The 21,522-nt window shown below is 44.1% G+C and overlaps 1 protein-coding gene and 1 pseudogene across 1 annotated transcript; both read right to left on the bottom strand.

Annotated features, from left to right (window-relative positions):
- Positions 1 to 1,904: 1,904 nt before the first annotated feature.
- Positions 1,905 to 21,477, bottom strand: PRDX5 (peroxiredoxin 5). Its single transcript, XM_069968277.1, has 6 exons — positions 21,316 to 21,477; positions 15,772 to 15,906; positions 11,212 to 11,343; positions 8,014 to 8,052; positions 6,751 to 6,815; positions 1,905 to 2,144 (listed from the first exon to the last, which is right to left on the bottom strand). The coding sequence occupies exons 1-6, from the start codon at positions 21,406 to 21,408 to the stop codon at positions 2,039 to 2,041; spliced, it is 570 nt and encodes a 189-aa protein (XP_069824378.1). The 5' UTR covers positions 21,409 to 21,477; the 3' UTR covers positions 1,905 to 2,038.
- Positions 9,660 to 9,832, bottom strand: LOC138790153 (U2 spliceosomal RNA; annotated as a pseudogene).
- Positions 21,478 to 21,522: the final 45 nt, after the last annotated feature.

Raw genomic sequence — 21,522 nt, 5'->3', positions numbered from 1 at the left:
ACCATAAGAAGCAATGATGTATTTTGCAATATTATATAAAAGTAAAAATTCTAAAATGTCATCTGTGGGGTTGGTAAGTATACCCTTGGCACTAATACAAATAAAATCCATTAGGCATTTCTTGTCTACCAGTCACTCGTAAGAACTGGGAGAAATTCCTTGACAACTTTTGCTGGATTTCTTGCATGCACCGCTAACTGTAGATTCCCCCATAGCATCTCAATGGCATAATGGACCTATAAGTACTTACCATCACATTATGCTCAAACACATTCTTCTAGAATTCATACTGATTTTATTAGGGGAGCTGTACAGGTCCTGATGCAGACATCACACAATAATTTAACGGATGTTATTTGATACTCAAAACCACGGCAGTTGGTTAACATACTACGGTGGCCGTAATTACAATGACGGCCACTGGTAGATTATTCTAGGTTAGGTTCAACATGGCCGCTTTTTCACACCCTTTTGAATGTGGCTACTTTAAAGTTCCATTCAAAATTGTGCAAACTATGGTGAAAAAAAGATACGTGTGAGCAGCGTAAAATTAAAGGGGTAGTGCGGCATTTGACTTTTATTCACTAAATAACACAGATTACAAAGTTATACAACTTTGTAATGTGTGTTATTTAAGTGAATGGCCCGCTTCCCTGTGTTCCCCCCTCCCCGGAAGTGTTGGTGCATTATACTTATATAATCTTGTGTCCACAACGTCATCTTCGGGAGGCCAACTGAACCGCTCCAGCCGTCCCTCATGCCGGCCCCCATCTGCAGCGTCATCAGCTGCTCAGCAGCGATTGGCTGAGCATAACTGAGATAGCACAGATGGTTGTCTGATGGCATAGGAGGATTAGCATGCTTTGTCTTTTATCATGTCTGTGCCTGGTTCAAAACTTATCTATATCTATATTTCAGTAGATACAGTAAACAATTTGTGCACACATGGGCCCTAAGATCTCATTGCCCGCCCCAGGTTATATGCACTGTATTATGTATGCTATGCAGTAGCTCTCCTCTAGAAGACAACTTGCTCTTTAGCGCCACCTACAGGAGAAAGCTCCCCTTAAAGAGAAACATTGCCCATTTATTTCCATAACTTCAACTTAAAGGGAACCTGTAAGCCGCAATGCCGTGGCGGAGCCTGCCCGACCCCCGGTGGAGCCCGGCATACTTAACCCTCTCTGGAAGTCCCACTCCTGGACCTGGTCCCTGGGCGGAGAAATCACCCCTGCCGCCACAGCATCCCGGCTGGCAGGTCTCCTCTTTAACAGATTTCTCTACTCGGAATACATGACTCCTTTACAGCTTCAAATTAGCCTCTTGTAGCCCATTTATTATAACTCATGGCAGAAATTGGAGTGACTTATAGAAAACTGTATTCTAGCTCCTAGCTGGTGTAAATTGTGGCTCAAAGTTTCAACAACGTTATTGAGACCTGCATTCCTTAAAGGAGTAGCTCACCAAAAAAGTTTTTCTTTCAAATCGGCTGGTGCCAGAGATTTGCAATTTGCTTATATTAAAAAAATCTCCAGTCTTTTAGTACTTATCAGCTGCTGTATGTCCTGCAGGAAGTGGTGTAATGGTCCAATTTGACACATCTCTCTGCTGCCACCTATGTCTATGTCAGGAACTGTCCAGAGCAGCAGCAAATCCCCATAGAAAACATGTGCTGCTCTTTACACTGGAAAAAATACCACTTTTTGCAGGACATACAGCAGCCGATAAGTACTGGAAGACTTGTGATTTTTTTTTAATAGAAGTAAATTACAAATCTATATAACTTTCTGGCACCAATTGACATAAAACAACAAAAGTTTTTTTTTATGCCGTGTGTGAATGAAACCTTATCCGTTTTGGTCTAGTGAGGTACATCCCGTATAAATGACACACAAAGTAGCACATTCCAGGTAGAAGTATTGTCTTTATTATTTATATTGCCCTAGTACACCATTGATGAAGACACTAGTAATTCTGTAATGCTACTCAGTGTTACTCCAAGCAGCTAAACATAACCAAGCTGATGTGTAATTCCAATTTACAGCTGAGACAGTATATTCCCAGCCAGACTGCAGGTTAGACCTGTCCCATCTTCTTCTACATTCACTGCTTTCACCTTCCCGCCTTCAACAACCAGAGAAAACCTAAGAAGAAAAGAACATAAGGCCCATCAAGAACAAGTGAGAGCAAGTTAAAATCTGCATTTACATACAAGAAAAGAGGCAAAAATCTGCAGATTTCCAACACAGATTCTAAGCAGAATTAGAGAGGCTTGGTTCTTAGCTTTATATCTGCCGTGAGAACATGGCCTAACTGTGTGCATACATTATGGGGGAATTTATCATTAGGTTAGACAGGAAAGAAAAAAATTACAAGTATGGTAAAAAGCCACGATAAATCGTGCAAATGATAGCTGGTATGGTGCATAGATATTGTATGTATTAGCATTCCTTCAATTATAAAGAAAATGGATTACAGTGCAACAGCGTGCACTACAATCATCTACCTAAACCATTGCTGCCTGCTCATAGATATGCAGTACATTAGGACTAATGTGGTTCTACAATGCAGGATTTGGTGCTGGAGACAGTAGCTTAGGAGACAGCAGGACATTCTTTCTCCTATAAAATAGCTATGAGCCGCTGGCAGCATGGACCACCGCCTATCAACGCAGCGATTTAGACACAAACTCTAAGGGCCCTATTACATGGAGCCATCATCAGCCGAATCAGGCAGATTCTTACTCCATGTAGTAGAGACAACGATCATTGGCTGATCATGTCTTTTGGTCCTCACTAGAGATGAGCGAACCTCGAGCATGCTCGAGTTCGTCCAAACCCGAGCGTTCGGCATTTGATTAGTGGTGGCTGCTGAAGTTGGATAAAGTTCTAAGGTTATCTGAATACATGGATACAGCCAATGACTATATCCATGTTTTTCAAATAGCCTTAGGGCTTTATCCAACTTCAGAAGCAACAACTAGGGATGGTCCGAAACTGCTGAGGTTCGGGTTCGTATGAACCCGAACGCTCGGCATCAGATTCCTGCTGTCTGCCCGCTCCGTGCAGCGGGTGGATACAGCGGGAGGACCGCCTGGAAAACTGGGATACAGCCTATGGCTATGGCTGTATCCCAGTTTTCCAGGCGGTCCTCCTGCTGTATCCACCCTCTCCACGGAGAGGGCAGACAGCGGAAATCATTGCCAAGAGTTCGGGTTCATACGAACCCAAACCGAACTCTGTTTGGACCATCTCTAGCAACCACTAATCAAATGCAGAACGATCGGGTTCGGACGAACTCTAGCATGCTCAAGGTTCGCTCATCTCTAGTCCTCACCTAAAATTGTGTAACAATTGTGTAAAGAAAATAACTAAAGTAATGTAAACAGTTTAGGACAAGAGCTGCACAGACATCACTAACTATGTCCATGCCACCCTTGCTAAACAATTATCGAGCCGTGTAATAGGCTCAGTAAACACTTGTTTCCATTATTGATCAGGTTGTCTGATAGGACACGTAGGGTGGTATTCCACGGGCCGATTGGGCCCGATAAACGAGCGCCGATCTACTAGATCTGCGCTTGCTTACTGGGCCTATTCCGCGGCCCCGATTATCGTTAAACAAGGGCTGCAAGGACATAGTTATCGATGTCCTTGTAGCGCTTGCTTAATTAGTATACATACCTATTCATGGTGCAGGGCTCCTGTTCTCCTGCTTCTTCCCGGGTCCCGCGCACTCCTCCAGCTTCAGGGCGGCCTGTGTCAGCTGACAAGCCGCTCAGCCAATCACTGGCCGGGACCACCGCGGCCTGTGATTGGCTGAGCGGCCTGTCAGCTGACACAGGTCGCCCTGACGCTGGAGGAGCGCGCGGGACCCGGGAAGAAGCAGGAGAAAAGGAGCCCTGCACCATGAATAGGTAATGTATATCGTCAGTCGCCGGCCGCGCACCGCTATTCCACGGAGCGGTACGCTGTCGGCGCCCGACAAATATAGGTCCGGACCTATATAGTTGCCTCTAGTCCACTGAGCGATAATCGGCCGATTATCGCTCCGTGGAATAGGGCCCTTAGAGGTCCTAGGAATGGATTTGAAAAGTAGAGAAATCTCAGTCTTTCCTTCATGACCTGTTCTCTGTTTCTGGCTTAAAAAAATCTGTCAGATAATCTGTGTGGGTAAAAGGACTCTAAGGGTACTATTTCACGGGCCGAGGAGGGCCCGATCAAAGATGTAAACGAGCGCTGATCCGTTTACTGGTCCTATTCCACAGCCCGATGATCGTTGAGCGAGGGCTGCAGGGACATAGTTACCGCGGGGGTCCCGGCCTGTGATTGGCTGAGCGCTCCGTCAGCTGACAGGCCATTCTGAAGCTAGAGCGCGCGGGTCCCGGGGAGGAGGACAGAGCGGAGCAGAAGACCTGACAGGTAATGTATGCTAAAGAATATGTAGGTGCAGCTCACAATTATATTACTGATTAGGTCGAGGTGAAACTAAAAAAGAGCCCTTACCTAGAACCGGGCCAAGAATAAATTTAAGGAATAAATGGTTATCTTTAGTCCTCGAGACCTCACCATCCCTATCCTCTAAAAACTGGTAAACTGGCTACGATTATATCAATTTAATTACGTTAAAATATATAAAAACATACAAGTCAAAAGAACATTTAGACGATACACATGTGAGTTAAAACTAGTGAAGTTGGATAAAATCACAAAGTCTCTCTATGATATATTGTATCATGGATGCCGGCCGATAGCATTAATATGTTAGTGGTTCACAGTTTCCAATACACTTGTTACCCAGGCAGCTTTAGATTATGCCTCGGGCTTATGGACTTGTAGCCCTTAGTTGGTTTAAAATTGTACTTGTAGTTCTACTGAGTATACAATTGTCCTCGGACTATTGGTCCTTCCTGATGCTCAGTACTACTTTATTAGATCCCTCTCCACAGATGCCTCCCAATTTTAGAGAGACAGGGATCTGGTGACAGTATATTGGTACTCAGTGATACTTGCAAGTGAGATTTGATACTCAGTGATACTTGAAATAAGTTAAACGTTTGCTGGTTAAAAAACAATGTAGCGGTAGTACCGTTTCTCACCCGTCCCGAGTCGTTTTATTCCATTTCCCTGGCTGTAGCTCAGCGACCGATCGAGGTATCCTGTAGCGCGTCCTCGTGGTTCTGAGGATCTGTTCGCGCGCGGTGTCACAGCCTCGATATCATCCCAGGTGACTCCGTCCGGGACAGGGTGATGGAAGTGATGATGTTTAGACAAATTGCCAGTTGCAAATCTCATTTGGGGGGCCCCCCAGAGAAATCATGCGATCCAGGATACAATTTCAATGAAAATGAATTATTTTACTGTTAGAAAAATTATGAACGATTAATCAAAGTTGCGGTGACTAATCCTATGGGGTATTAGTCCGCCCGTGTTCTTTGCCAAACGCGTTTCAGGGTTCTCAAGATTAACCCTTTCCTCAGTGGCGATCAAATCAGTTTGATTTGATCAACTGATTTGATCGCCACTGAGGAAAGGGTTAATCTTGAGAACCCTGAAACGCGTTTGGCAAAGAACACGGGCGGACTAATACCCCATAGGATTAGTCACCGCAACTTTGATTAATCGTTCATAATTTTTCTAACAGTAAAATAATTCATTTTCATTGAAATTGTATCCTGGATCGCATGATTTCTCTGGGGGGCCCCCCAAATGAGATTTGCAACTGGCAATTTGTCTAAACATCATCACTTCCATCACCCTGTCCCGGACGGAGTCACCTGGGATGATATCGAGGCTGTGACACCGCGCGCGAACAGATCCTCAGAACCACGAGGACGCGCTACAGGATACCTCGATCAGCCGCTGAGCTACAGCCAGGAAAAAGGAATACAACGACTCGGGACGGGTGAGAAGCGGTACTACCGCTACATTGTTTTTTAACCAGCAAACGTTTAACTTATTTGCAAGTATCACTGAGTATCAAATCTCACTTGCAAGTATCACTGAGTACCAATATACTGTCACCAGATCCCTGTCTCTCTAAAATTGGGAGGCATCTGTGGAGAGGGATCTAATAAAGTAGTACTGAGCATCAGGAAGGACCAATAGTCCGAGGACAATTGTATACTCAGTAGAACTACAAGTACAATTTTAAACCAACTAAGGGCTACAAGTCCATAAGCCCGAGGCATAATCTAAAGCTGCCTGGGTAACAAGTGTATTGGAAACTGTGAACCACTAACATATTAATGCTATCGGCCGGCATCCATGATACAATATATCATAGAGAAACTTTGTGATTTTATCCAACTTCACTAGTTTTAACTCACATGTGTATCGTCTAAATGTTCTTTTGACTTGTATGTTTTTATATATTTTAACGTAATTAAATTGATATAATCGTAGCCAGTTTACCAGTTTTTAGAGGATAGGGATGGTGAGGTCTCGAGGACTAAAGATAACCATTTATTCCTTAAAGGTAATGTATGCTGCTGCTGCTGCTTCTCAAGTCGTCGGTCGCCCGCCGTGCACCGCTATTCAACCGTAGCGATCCGCAGTGGGAGAACCATGATTTTAGGTCTGGCCCTAAATGAACGATCAGCCGATGCCACGATCATCGGCTGATCGTTCTCTCTATTTCACAGAGTGATAATCGGACGAATCAGGCCGATTACCGTCACTGTGGAATAGGGCCCTAAGTGAAAGTAATTTACAAAACTGGTTACAGTGTTTCTCAGGTTGTCAGACTTACCTTTTGCAACGCTTATTTCCAAAGAGATCCTCCAGCTCCTTCTTGTCCAGCAATAAACCAGAAGCCTGAGAGCAAAGCATAGAGTGAACCTCTGGTTTACACCTGCCATAGCTAGCAGGAACAGATCAATGCAAGAAAACACTGCCAGCACATAACATTATCCATGTCTAGAGGAAAGCCGATGACCCTATACAGTATAACTTCAGCAACATGTTTACCATGCAAACACCATCTCACAAGAGAAAGCACCATTCATCAACTAACATTTTACAAAATACCCGCTGGATATATCAGTCCTAAGACCCTTTACCTATAAGGAGAGTACAGGAGCCATAACCCAATCCTATGTAAGGTACTGCAGCATTGGTCTGTTCATTTGAATAGGATAACACTGTTGTACCTTTCTGTGTCCCTACTAATAGTACCTCATATGTAGATACACAACACCCAAGCACAATAGCCTCTTTATACAGCAGATCGTTCAGAGTTACTTAATACTTATGACCTATCTAAAGGACAGGCCATAAACCTTCATAGAAAATGAAAAGAGTTTACGGACTGTAAACATAATGAATGTGGAAATGTAAGGATGTGGTTTAGCAGATCCGTCTTCTCCCCTGCAGGCACATGAGCTAAGAAGACACAGTTTGGGGTGAGTACTGAAAACTCAATGGAAGGTGATGATCCAAATGCACTTTTAGGGGGCTTCTCTAATCATAGTCAACCCCATATATGGGATTTACCAACAATAGCAAATCTGGCTACTAACACCCCCAGCAAATATCTGGTGCTGACTCGCCAGATATTTAATTTTCAGGTTTATGTCCTTAGATTTAATACATGGACAGCCCATAAACTACAAGAACAAGAGCTGCTGAATTTAACAGGCTCTCCACCTTGACTAACTGAAGGGCTCCCTAGGAAGGGATGTCCCTCTATCTCATCCACATGCCCTAACAGGGAATACAGATAGTAACTGTCCTGATAGGACCAGTCTTTTGGGCTAACAATGGCTACATTCACCTTGCTCAGGACAATTATTACGGTATTCATATGAGCAAATGGATGTAGATGTGGTGCTATATATGTGGCCTGCTTTACTCATAATGTGAAAAGTCATTACATTCTCTTCCTTCTCAGACATTCCCTCTTACCGCCCAGCATTCGTCACATACTGTACACAGCGCAGGTTAGATAGCAGTCATAGCTGCGGACATTGCTCTAGTTATTTATAGGTCGCAATTCAAGATTCACTGCAATTACCTTGGCAAAGTCTCCACATGGATCAGCTAACATCCGGACCTACAAGAGAATTACATTTTTTATCAGTGGATGTGGCACGCTCTACACATATATTTCTACCTTCACATGGGCTCACATGGGTATTTTCTTAAATATGGTTCCAAATGACTGCAATGACAAGGAGTAGTTGAAAAAACATGGCTAATAAAAAGGCTACTATTAAAAAAAAAAAAAAAAAAGGGAAAAAAAAGGGAAAAAACCCTGGAAGAAAAACAGCTCACAGTTTTTTTTTTTAATGCAATATATAATAAAGTATGCCTAAACCGTATGCGAGTATTTTGATTTTCTAATAAATTTGGATTAAAGCTTTATTCTGTGTTCAGCTGTCTTTGGTGGCTCCATAGAGAATAAATGAAGCTGCAGCTTCATGCATTTGGAAATACGCAAGACTGTGAGGGACCCAAGCAGTCAGACCTCCACAATCTCTTAGTATCCTGTGGATACTGTGGATAGGGCATAACTACTCTAGATGGGAATACCTCTGATAGGTCGCTGCAGATGTTTTGTGACTGTCAGGGCTCAGCAGGTGCTGACCTTATCCACATATGGAACGAAAGAGCTCTTCCTCTTCCCTTCCAATTTTTTTATTCTCCTTGCAGAGCCAGGCAGAGGGATATATAGAATCACAGAAAGTCCATAGCCTAAATGCAGCTAGTTAGTCAAAGTGGTATACCTCCCAGGTCTCCATTTTGTGCATTTGGCCACAAAATTCAATTCCAGCTACAAACTGCTAACAGTGTTAGATAGCTGTTGAGTCAAGGAGACACATGATACCTTTCATATATCTGTCTGCGTTCTAGAACATAAAAAATGCTTTTATTCTCCAGTGCATAGAAGAGCTTTCCCAAGCTCCTGCTCTGCTGCAAGCTGTAACCTCTTCTCCCATCCCTGACCCTGCTTGATTGTCAGTTAGGGTTCGGCTTCCAGTTGACTGTTAATCAAGCAGGATCAGGGATGGGAAAGGGAGCAATGAGATGTTACAGATCAGGAGCTTGGATAACCCTCTTTTTGCATCAAGAGAATAAAAGTATTTTTCTATATTCTGGAAGCACAGAAGGATAAATTACAGGTACTTTGTGTCCCCTTGACCGATCTGATATCCAGCAGTCCGGAATGTGAATTGCAGGTGACAGATTCCCTTTAATATTTTATGTAGCCTTTTGGGCCAGCTCACACAGAGCAAAATTGGTGGAATTGAATCCCGCCTGCCTCAGTGTGACACTGTTTCTCTATGGAAGGGCTTATGCTTCTGCCTCCGTCGCTTTCTGCTCAAAGAATTGACACGTCAATTCTTTGAGCAGAGAGCCAGGGAGAGAAACAGTGTAACACTGAGGCAGGCGGGATTTCGCGGGGGAGAGTTTCACCATGGAATTCTGAAGCTTTTGCTCCGTATGAACTGGCCGTTTATGTAGATAAAAATTGTAAACTATATATCCAAACTACAGCATTTCTTTAAATATTCATATGTATTTCAGTGACAGTCTACAGGCAGATTACCCTGAAGCTTCTCTATACACTGGGGATGTTACACAACCGGAGCGTGGAAGGCAGCCAACACCAACAGTTACACAACACAATACCTGACTGAACAACTATTTTTCTTTTTTTTTTTTTGCACTGAACCTGGAAGCACTGCAATACCCGGTCAATGCCTGGAGAGGACAGAGCAAGCTCTTTTTCCATCTCCCTGTTCTAAAAATCCATTTAATATATGGTCCCCAGATAGGGGACGTATCAGATATTAAACTGATGAGAACAGATATAACACACGAGAAGCGATGAACATCTATTTAACCCCTCACTTCTATCTCTAACCATAACTGCTGATAGCACAAGACGCGGCAGATATCGCGGTGACTGTATGGAAAGCATATTGGATGGGATTCCATAGCAGCTTCTATATTAACTGTAAAATTTACCGACAACAGATCCATTCACACGTACAAGATCTGCAGCAGATCTGATGGGAGAAAGTTGCCTGAAGCAAATTTCCCTTTTCAAAAATACTGCTTGAAAAGTGGAAAAGCTTTTAGCTCTGGCACATCAGTGTCACATGTCACCCTATGAATCATTGGGACACATAGCTGGCACACATGGAAAAACAACATTTACACATATTCCAGCCAAAACACAGCGCCAAAGGAAATGCTATCATTATCTGAGGTTAGTGGGGGAAAAAAAATCAGGAGCAAAATATATGACTACTGAAAGAGTAGTAGATGCTTAGAGAAAACTTCCAGCAGATGTGGTTGGTAAAACCACAAAAACTGAATGTAATCCTACTAGGAATAAACATTTTATCTATTCTAAGATGATAATACAGAATCTAATGTAAGGTCAGAATAGATGGACCAGGTGTTTTTTTACTGCCACCAAAATATTTCCATCATGAACATCATTAAAGCGACTTGTACCATCGGATAGCTGTTTTTAATCCAAGATCTGTTTTGTGGTCCGTTCGGCAGATGATGCAGTTATTGTCTTAAAAAAACTACTTTTATTAAACTTGCAGTCCTGTGTCAAATTGGCGTGGCCTAGAGTGTCTGTGCCCTAGGCCTGTGACACCTCTCTGCACAGGTGCCTTAACGATCCAGCACATGTGCAGTGTTCAGACAAGTGATGAATAGGAGATATCCTGCCAGGGGCATTTCTAATGATGGAGAGTGCGGGGAGTAGGGGTGTTGAAAGACGTTGCAGTCCTAGGGCACAAAAAAAAAAAAATATGAAAGCAGCACAAATATGAAATGGATAAATGCGAGTGCACGCCTCCCCAAACCAGACCAGGTTGGCTTCAGTAACTTCAAAAAAACACAATGGAGACAGCACATCCTACGGCAATCCTTTAAGGTTTATTCACACATCAATGCATTGGTGTGTGAATAAACCCTAAAGGATTGCCATTGGATGTGCTGTCTCCATTACATTTCTTTTTGGAAGTCCTAGGGCACAGACACTCTAGGCCATGCCGTAAGGGCTGTAAGTTTAAAAGTTGTTTTTAGGACAATAACTGCATCACCTGCCGAACAGACCCCAGGACAGATCTTGGATTAAAAGCAGCAATTTGACGGTACAAGTGGTGGAGGGGGGCAGATTGAGGGTACACAGTCACTTTAAATAATAACAAACAAAAAAATTAAATCACAAACATTTATTCTTTACCTTCCCATCAGCTTCATGTGCTTTTCCCCACTCACTTACAACAAAGGCATCATTGACAGAGATGCAAGCAAGGACTTCCACCCCATGGGACTTCAGATCATCGGCCTGACGCACGTATCCAGGCAAGTGGGTCTGAGAAAAACACAAAGGACAACAACTTAACACTTAAGAACCAGCACTGCTATCTGCAAAGATGTTTCCAAGTTATAGCCTTGCCGCTTCTTATGTAAATAATTCTAATGAAGAGAAGCTGTCATATCCAGACAGAGGTGATGAAATATCCACTGTGTAGGAAGATTTGTGTCTAGGTAAAATCAGTGGTGTGTGTTAATCTGTTGTCATGTGTCCGTACAGAGCCCTGTCACTTATAGATTTCCCATTGATTTCAGCTGAAGTGACCATGTACTGTATGATGACCCTCTACAGTAATGACGGGCAATGGACTGTCCTAGGGATTAGTCAGGACCAAGTACTATATTAGTGATTCTCTTCTGTATGTAATCTTAGAATGTGACATGTCTCTAGGCGGATTATTGGCATGAAGTTTCCTTCCGCTTTGGTGACTCAATTTATAATGCGATGACCAATAAACTAGATTAATTTTGGAAAACCATATCTTCCCCGTTGTCACTCATGCAGCCAGTTACTCCACCGATTACAAAATATTCTTTTACTTAAATGTTTGGCAATGAAAAACCACTGGTAACCATTTCCTTACCACTCTCACGGCTCTACTTACTGTTACAAATGTCTTGGCAAATCCCACCAGCCCTCCACCACCCTCTGAGTTATTGATTAAACCTGGTGAGTTTTTTTTAGACATGTTTTTATTGACTTTAAATTTTATAAACCAAATACAAGTAACAAACATTGTCATTGGCATTTGAGTCAAAAGTGCACAAAAAATTCCACAGGGAAAAGCCCACAGCACAAATATACAAATTCTTGTGCATAATATGTACAAGGCAAAAGAAAAAGTACATCTTCATATTTATAACAACCGCGCATCAGTCCCTTCTCATTAATGGGTCATGTAACATCTAAGATTCTTTATGATTCTAAAAGTAATAGTTAAAGCTCAATATTCCAAAACTACCCCTATCCTCCCCAACCCATTCTGCGAGAGAGACCCATCCAGGTACGGTGACACCACCTGAATCATTTCTGGGGGGGTCTAGGAAAGCACAGATAAAGGATTTCCATTTAGTGAAGAAAGATTTTGCCTTCTTTTCTTCTTGCTGTTTCGTTTCTAATCGGTCCATCCTAAGAAAATGTGTACCTATTGCTGCAGTGTAATCTCCTCTTTCTCTAGCTTCTCAGTTTCGTACAACCCATTCATGTATGTACACCCGGGGAGAGAGACTGGATGGAGCCCCTTTAGTATCCAGCTCTACACTAATAGTTGACTTAAAGTGTCACTCTCGTTATAATTTTTTTTTAACTCTAAATTAACAGTAGATGTGATATAAAGAAAGTTTGGAATTTACATCCTTTTAAAAAAAAAAGTTTTCATGGAAAACATAGCACTTCCTGTTTTCTGACTTTTTTCAGAGTAAGAAAACAGGAAGTCCTGTGTATCCCAGGCCATCTGAGCGCTCACAGAGAGAAGGCAGTCATGAGACACATTGAGCCGTGACTCTCTGTACTGACTGGAATTCCTGTGTTAAGTCTGTTTTTTACAAGCAGCACAAGTCAGAAAATCTGCCTTCAGGAGACTGGATTTCTGGTAAGTTCACCTTTGTTTTTCAGCATGATAACAAAAAATTATGAATGTATATTGCAAACTTGCTTTATTTCCCATCTACTGTTGATTTAGATTTTGAAAGTTATAATGACAGTAACACTTAAAATTTTGTCTATACTTTAGGGCATTGCTTTATATTATATATTTTATAAAGCCATTTCCGTGTGCTAGATAGTAATGTAAACAGCTGCTAGATAGCATATTAAAATAGTCTGATGGTACCTGAGAAAATGTTTTATGTGCTAATTTAATAGAAAGTATTACAAGTCAACTGCTATTGGAGAGCTGGTACTTACATGGCTCTATCCAGCTCTTAAATGGGCACAGTCATGAAAAAAAACTTCAAATATAGGGTGACTTCACTCACACCGGATCTTCAGCGGATTTCACGCTGCGGGTTCGCAGCGAAATCCGCTGCACATCCAGTGTCAGTGCATCCCTATGAGAACATATACTCGCAGCAGGATTGACATCCTGCTGTGAGTATGTAAGTTAAAGGGAACCTGTCACCCCCCCGTGTCGGGGTGACAGGCTCCGGACCCCCCGTTAGAGCCCCATATACTTACCTAATCCCGCCGGGTCCCACTTCTGGAGGTGGTCGGGTGACGGAGATCTCAGCCGCTGCAGCCCGGCGCGCGCGCTGAGAGATGAGTCCAACGCTCATAGAGAATGACGGAGCGCTGGACTCTCCTGTCATTCTCTATGGGTGTTGGACTCATCTCTAAGCGCAGGCGCGGGGCTGCAGAGGCTGAGATCTCAGTCACCCGACCACCTCCAGAAGCGGGACCCGGCGGGATTAGGTAAGTATATGGGGCTCTAACGGGGGGTCGGGAGCCTGTCACCCCGGCACGGGGGGTGACAGGTTCCCTTTAACCCCCCCAGCGGCTGGAGCATACATCACCTCCTGTCCGGCTTGCTTCGGGGTTTGCACTGATTAGATGAGCGGGACGAGCAGACGCTGGAAACCCCCAAAGCAAGCCGGAGCGGAGGCGATGTATGCTCTGGCCGCCAGGGGGTTAATTTACATACTAGTATGTATTCTCATAGGGATGAACTGACACTGGATGCCCAGCTGATTTCACTGCGAATCTGCAGTGTGAAATTCGCTGCAGATCTGGTGTGTGTGAAGGATCTAATCTGATTGGTTGGTGTTTGAGAGTTCAGAACGTGACCGACCAGTACTCTCACTCCTTACTTTGTGTCCTTTTCTGACCTGAGGCTGTTCTCCTGGTTGGTTGGGGTCTGAACACTCAGACCCGTATTGAGAACGTACCCGGCTCTTCCAGCAGCAACATCACAGGCCAGTTTTCCGACGCAGTCACTGATTGGCTGAGCGTGCAATCACTCAGCCTGGGATGCAAAGCTGCAGGACCCCAGCTACGGTGTGGAGGACCCCAAAGCGGTGCTATGAGGCATGAAGAGGGGTGAGTTTACTTGCTTATTATTTTCTGCCCCCCAGGCTTTTAGTGTTTTTGGGACTTCTCATTTAATTTCTGCCTCCTTCTTCCCCACATGCCATCTATAGTACTGTACTGTACTGTGTAAATCATCAGCCCAGCACAGTGCCAGCGCGTTCAGTCCAGTTCTACAACAACATTGGAATAGCAGAAAAGTATGTGCTTTGACTGGCATGAGATGTAAGGGAAAGGAAGCAGGGTGGATTTGTTTTAAATCAAACTGATTTAAATCACGATTTAAATCACGATTTAAATCACTAGTCAGGAAGGCTTGATTTAAATCAGTGATTTAAATCAAAGTTTCTACCTAAACTAGTTCTTGCTACTTTAACATGCAAGTAGATGAAGATTTTTAGAATCACTTTTTATATTACTTTTTTCTCCCCAGTTTAATGGGTTAATCATTCATATTTGGACACCACTGTTCTGTTGTACTTAGGAAGGAGAAAAATAATCCTGAACTTAATAACAATTTAAATGGATTTATTCAACTGAAACAATAACAACATTACAGCATACGTTATTTGCTTAAACAAACATCCATGTTAACTAATTTGGCTAAACAAAAAAAAAAAAGTCCAAACAATCAGAAACATATTGTCTAACTTCTTGGACTTGGTACTGAAGGGGATGATTCTGTATTCATAGGTTTGTAGAACAATAGGATTAAGGTCTTTTTCTCAACTCTGTTCATGTTGTAACATTTGAGAACATATACAGCCTTTATTCTACTGAGTTAAACAACTCCGCTTTATCTCATGATGGAAGAACCTTTGGATGGTAAAATATTTTCCTCAAAAAGCAGTTTATTGAAAAAAATCCGATTTAAATCAAAAAAATCCGATTTAAATCAAAAAAATCCGATTTTTTTGATTTTTTAAAAAAAATCATTGATTTTTATCCACCCTGAAAGGAAGCCATGTGTACTACTGGCAAACAGCCCAGCTCTGGTCTCACCCCCTAAAATGAGTGAACGAGAAATAGCTGTGAACCAAGGAAGGGACTCTTAAGGCCTCAATAACTGTAAGAGCACTACCACCACTTTGCAGGGTTAATCTAGTAAAACCAGGCAGGTACATTTTATATTTAAATGTTAAAAAAATGGAAAAAAAAAAACAAGAAAGGGCAGAATTATAAGATGTTATGAGACAGGTCCCCTTTAAGACACCTGAAAGTCTTTCACCCTAGTCAGCCCAAATGCATGTTCTAAAGAGCCTCAGATATGTACAGTAATAAAAGGATCGGAAGGAATAGCTGCCAGTTGAGCAACTTTTGGTTTTGTCCAAGACTGTGGAGCGGTCAGCTTCCTGTACTTCCTGTTTCACACTGGACACAATGTAAAACCAGTGAATAACTTACCTTAGAGCATCCTGGAGTAAAAGCCCCTGGAACGCCAAAGAGCACCCCCTTCTTGTTACCAAACACTTCTCTGATGCTTGTCTTGTTTCCAGGACCTCCATCAAAGATCTGCACATCAGGAAGAGGATCTCCAACCTTAAAGAAAAATCCAGAGACATCACGGAATAGAATGGAATGAAGTTTGAAAATGATCGTTCTCTATGGCCTCATTCTGCACAAATCATAGGAAATACACAGGGTCCATTCAGCAGGTGATGCAGTTATTGTCCTGGAAAACAACTTTTAAACTTGCAGCCATGTGTCAAATTGGTGTGGCCTAGAGTGCCTGTGCCCTAGACCTGTACCGTCTCTCCGTCCCTCCTCCCTGCCCTCTTCAACATTAGGAATGCTCCAAGCAGGAGTTGTCTTATTCATCACCTGTCTGAACACTGCACAGGTGTCTTAACGATCCAGCACATGTGCACTGCTTACACAAGTGATGAATAGGAGAAATCTTGCCTGGGGGTGTTCCTAATAATGAAGAGGGCTGGGAGGAAGGACGGAGAGGTGGTGCAAGGTTAGGGACACTCTAGGCCACATCAATTTGACACAGGGCTGCAGGTTTTAAAATTGTTTTTTAGGGCAATAACTGTATCACCTGCCAAACGGACCCCAGCACAGATCTTGGATTTAAAGCAGCTATCTGATGGTACAAGCGGTTTGGGGGGGGGGGGGGGGGTCAGACTGTGGGTACAGAGTCGCTTTAACTTCATGTTATTTTAGTGAAGCCTTATGAGGGTGGAAGAAACCCAAGAGGTGAAGAAACTTGGGGTCAGAAGACTTACTTCTATTTTTGTAGCCAGACTCCAACTTGTCAGATATAATTTACATGAATCTGGAGAAACCCCAACATAAAAACTATTATGACTATTATTACTTTAAGCTGTGGGTGTGTATTGCTAATAGCGCTAACATACACACATTTACAGGAGTGCCACTAGTTTCCTGCTCCAGGGATATTCCCGGGAAAGTTGTTCCAGCTTGAGGATGTAATAAGCATTCACAGAATGACTAATGAAGCGGCCGTATCACAGGGATCACATGACTCTTCACAGTTTAATCACATTCATATATAACACCCGGAGGCAAAGCATTGCAATATACCATGCCTGGTACAGTACCTTAAGAAATGTAACTGACATCTCCAGGATTATCCAATACATTTATTACACAACCCAGAAATGATCACTCACAGTTGCTCCATTTAGTTCCCCTTTCAAGAAAGTTGGATGATACCCATTATGCCTGCTATTAGAAATCTCATAGTATTCCAGCTTTCCCAAAGTGCTAAAGGTCAGGATTAGTTGATGTTTCCAGTCCTCAGTCCTATACATTGGAGAATGTTTGAAATGTCTTCAGGCTTCCTTCAGGCACAAATGTTGATGGCCGTTTTTTGGGAATATAAATGCGCTACAAATATGCCCCATTTGGGTGTTTTATCCCCGGAGTTTATTTTATTTCATCATGTGACTCCAGGATTTCTGTTGATCAACTGGAAAATGCCAATAAGCACATAGACATGACATCTTAGGGTAGCTTCAGATGAAACTGATCCGCTGCGGATTTCACACTGCAAATCCCTTAACTGTCACTTTCAATAGGATTAGCGCTCTGGAATTAAAGGGCTGTGGCTGCTGGAGAGCATGATGGCAGAGTCCCTCAGTGTCCCCTTAGTGCCCTGTGTCCCTCAGTGTCCCCCTGCCATCATCCTCTCCAGCAGCCACAGCCCGCACAGCTCTGGGAGTCGGGTCGTGACATCACCATGTTATCCAGGAAGTGAAGCCTTGATGCAGTAGTAAGTGCAGGGAAAAAAACACTTTATAAGCATTTCCCATAATAAGTGTATATTGGTGATTTGTATAACTTTTGGGGGGCCATACAATACTTTAATAAAAATTTTCACCGGATTTCTCCTTTAAGGGCGCTTTATAAATAATAATTACAGCGGAATTGTCATTCCCCTTTACCCCCCATGGCCCCGTGCATACATTACTAATCCATGCTCTAACTTGTTTCGGGGGCTCTTGGCGTCTGGACTTCTCGCTCTGGACGTCTGCGGAAAATGCTGCAGAGTTTTTGACCCAACAAACACCATGAAGGACATTTACTATTCAGTCTAAAACGTGCGATTTTTCTACAGAGCATTTGTCTGATTTTTACCCAGCCATACAGGACTAATTTAACAAACTATTCAGCGTCCTGTTTGTACATTCAATCCCATAGGCTGCCGGCACTTCATGCCTGCAGCCTAGGAGATCCTGGGCTGCAATCCAGCAGGCATTATCATGTGACATCCCCATGCCTGGTGCAGGATCCCTCCCCGTTGGACAGGTTGGAGCCAGAAGATGGAGAAGAGCTGCTCCCTGCATCCTTACAGTCCAGATTAGGCAAGTATTATGTTGTTGTTTTTTTTAATTGGTGCACAGCAGTTGGGGGACTTAGTAGTATGCATGGCACAGCATGGGGGGACATTATTACTATGAGAGGCACAGTATGGGGATCATTATTACTAGAGATGAGCAAATTGCTAATCTAAATGAAGCAAGGTGCTTTGTTTAATCTGCACTACATTCATCAGGCCGTCGACCTTTCAGCGCTGCTCTGCTCCCTGCCGCTCCACCCCGGGTGCCAGAGAAAAGATGGATTCAATCCTGGGAAACTGGGAGAAGTTTCCCAGGATTGGAACCACCTTTTCCCGGCATCCTGGAAGGAGTGGCAGGGAGCAGAGCAGTGCATTATTACTACATGGAGGGCACAGCAGGAGGCATTATTACTATATGGGGGCACAGCAGGGGGCATTATTACTATATAGGGGAACAGCAGGGGGCATTAGTGCTATATGGGGGCACAGCTGGGGACAATATTATTACTATATGGGGGTACAGCAGGGGATCCTACATACAGGGGGCAAGCCACATACCTACTCGCTTTACTGCACATACCACCAAACAGCGCAGTTACTATAGTTTTGGAGGCTATGGTAGGGAGAAAAGGATGAAAGTGCTAGCAATGTGCGGAACCTGAGATGTTCATCTGGCAGGTTCTGAAGAGATGAAATGAATATGGAAGAAATCGCCCTGGTGGTCCAGGCCAGATAGAGAGGAAAAAGGAAAGCGAACGCCACGGATAAAAGAAGACATTACTGAATTAAGTTTTTTGTATTTTGTAGAACATTATCATACCTTCCAACTTTTTGGACAGCCAGAGGGACACTTGTGGGTCACGCTAGGAAAATTTTACAGAAATTTGTATTTCAAGGATGCAAAGGCACATCTAGGATCTACTGCAGATTGATGCATTTAGCTACATTGATATTTGTGAATCTGCAGCAGATCCTGTGTGTGTGACTGCATCCTTAGGTCCCATTCACACATCAGTAACCCTGTCTGTAATTGTGGACCCACAACTGCGGACAGGATTACAAATGTGTTTCAGTAACTGTCCGTATTTGCAGGGACCCACTGTCACATAGGTGTCAAGGACGAACAATGGATTAATAATTTTTGAGTCACAGAACATGGTACCATAAAGGATCAGTAAGGGCCCTATTCCACAGGCCGAGCAGGCCCCAATCAACGATGTAAACGAGCACCGATATGCTAGATCGGCGCTCGTTTACTGGGCCTATTCCACGACACCGTTACTGATGTCCTTGCAGCATACATTACCTAGCAGGGCTTCTCCTGCGCTCAGTCTTCCTCCCCGGGTCCCACGGTGCAGCATCAACTCCGGAGCGGCCTGACTGAGCTGTCAGACCGCTCAGCCAACCACTGGCCGCGGCGGTCCCGGCCTGTGAATGGCTGAGAGGTCTGACAGCTCAGTCAAGCCGCACTGAAGCTGATGCTGCGCCGCGGGACCCGGCTGCTTCTCAAATCGTCGATTGAGCCTAAATAAACGATCAGCCGATGACACGATCAACAGCTGATCGTTTTCCCTATTCCACTGAGCGATAATCGGCCAAATTCAGCCGATTATCACTCCATGGAATAGGCCCCTTAGGCCCCCTTCACACGTCCGGAAAATCTGTCCGGATTTCCGGACTCATAGGCTAACATTAGACACGGACACCCTTCCGGATTTTTCCGGAAGGGTGTCCGTTCCGGAAAATAGGACCGGATTTTTCAGATCCTGTCCTATTTTCGTCCGGAAATCCGTCACGGACGCCCCCATAGAAGTCTATGGGAGCGCCGGAATCACGGGCATTTTCCTGATGTATATCAGGAAAGTGCCCGTGATTCTGGAATGGTAGAGCCAGGACCTCACCACGGGGCCGATCACCCGCACTGCACACTGTGCTCGGTACTACAGGGCTGGCCAGGCAGAGTGCGGTGCAGCCCGCCCGCCCGCCCCTCTCCATTCCCCCCCCCCCCCCCCCCCCCCCGGAAACTCACCACCGGCCCGCCGCATGCTCCGCACCTCCGACCGCTGCCGCCGCCCGGATCTCTGCACTGCACTAGGGACTAGGGGCTGTGTGGGTACCTGTGATTTATGTTGGCATACTAGACCATCTCATCAGGAAATCCTGAAGGTTTTTCCTGATGGTAAAAACGGATTAGTCAGGAAATCCTGATACTTTCCTGATGACATTTGAGATCTCCTGATCAGGATTTCCTGACAGTAAAAACTGACACGGACGTGTGAATGGGGCCTTAGACCTACAGATGTGTGCATGGGGCCATATGAACTACAGGTGTGAAAGGGGCCATAATGTCACATGATTCATCTGAATATAAAAATATCTAGGATCCAACTTTCACCACATGATGGAATAATATAATTAGTTTGGATCTATTATACAGTAAGAAACCAGACACTTTCTAGAGCAACATAAAAGGTTTGTTAATACAAATCTAATTCCCAGGTCACAAAGAGGGACATGTAAGGGGCAAAGAGGGACATGTAAGGGGCAAAGAGGGACATGTAAGGGGCAAAGAGGGACATGTAAGGGGCAAAGAGGGACATGTAAGGGGCAAAGAGGGACATGTAAGGGGCAAAAAGAGACAGAGGGACATGTAAGGGGCAAAGAGGTACATGTAAGAGGCAAAGAGGGACAGAGGGACATGTAAGGGGCAAAGAGGGACAGAGGGACATGTAAGGGGCAAAGAGGGACAGAGGGACATGTAAGGGGCAAAGAGGGACAGAGGGACATGTAAGGGGCAAAGAGGGACATGTAAGGGGCAAAGAGAGACCGAGGGACATGTAAGGGGCAAAGAGGGACACTTGGGAGCTATGCATTATTTGGTAGTTGCGCCCCGAGCTAAGTTTTTTTCCCAAGGGGTGCACCTAGGTGTAAAAGGTTGGGAAGCGCCGGTATATACTACGTGTGACGTCATTCTCAGCATCTGGACACATTAGATAACAGTCCGGGTCCCTAACGGAGATCCCTGATGATGTCACCGTATAAATGTAATGCACGGCAGTGATTGCAGTGTCACACGTGCTCGGCCCATAGAGTTCAATGTGCAGTGTAGTGGAGCACAGGTCGCGTATACGCAGCGCTGTTACCTTGATGGACATGGCTCTGCTCCAGACTCCGCTCCGCGCTGCTGTACGTAGTGGTGACAGGAGGAGGAATGATACGGGTAACCGAAGAGCCATGACAACTAGGGGCCGGGCTTAGGGGGGCGGTGACATGACTTGGGAGAACACGCCCATCCTTAGGTAAGAAGCCTGGCTGTAGACAGTGCGCATGCGTTCTCCAAATCTGGCACA

Source organism: Dendropsophus ebraccatus, chromosome 4 (genome assembly GCF_027789765.1).
Source record: "Dendropsophus ebraccatus isolate aDenEbr1 chromosome 4, aDenEbr1.pat, whole genome shotgun sequence".
NCBI lineage: Eukaryota > Metazoa > Chordata > Amphibia > Anura > Hylidae > Dendropsophus > Dendropsophus ebraccatus.
The sequence above is the reverse complement of the archived record's forward strand: the minus strand, read 5'-3'. Positions and strand labels throughout refer to the sequence as shown.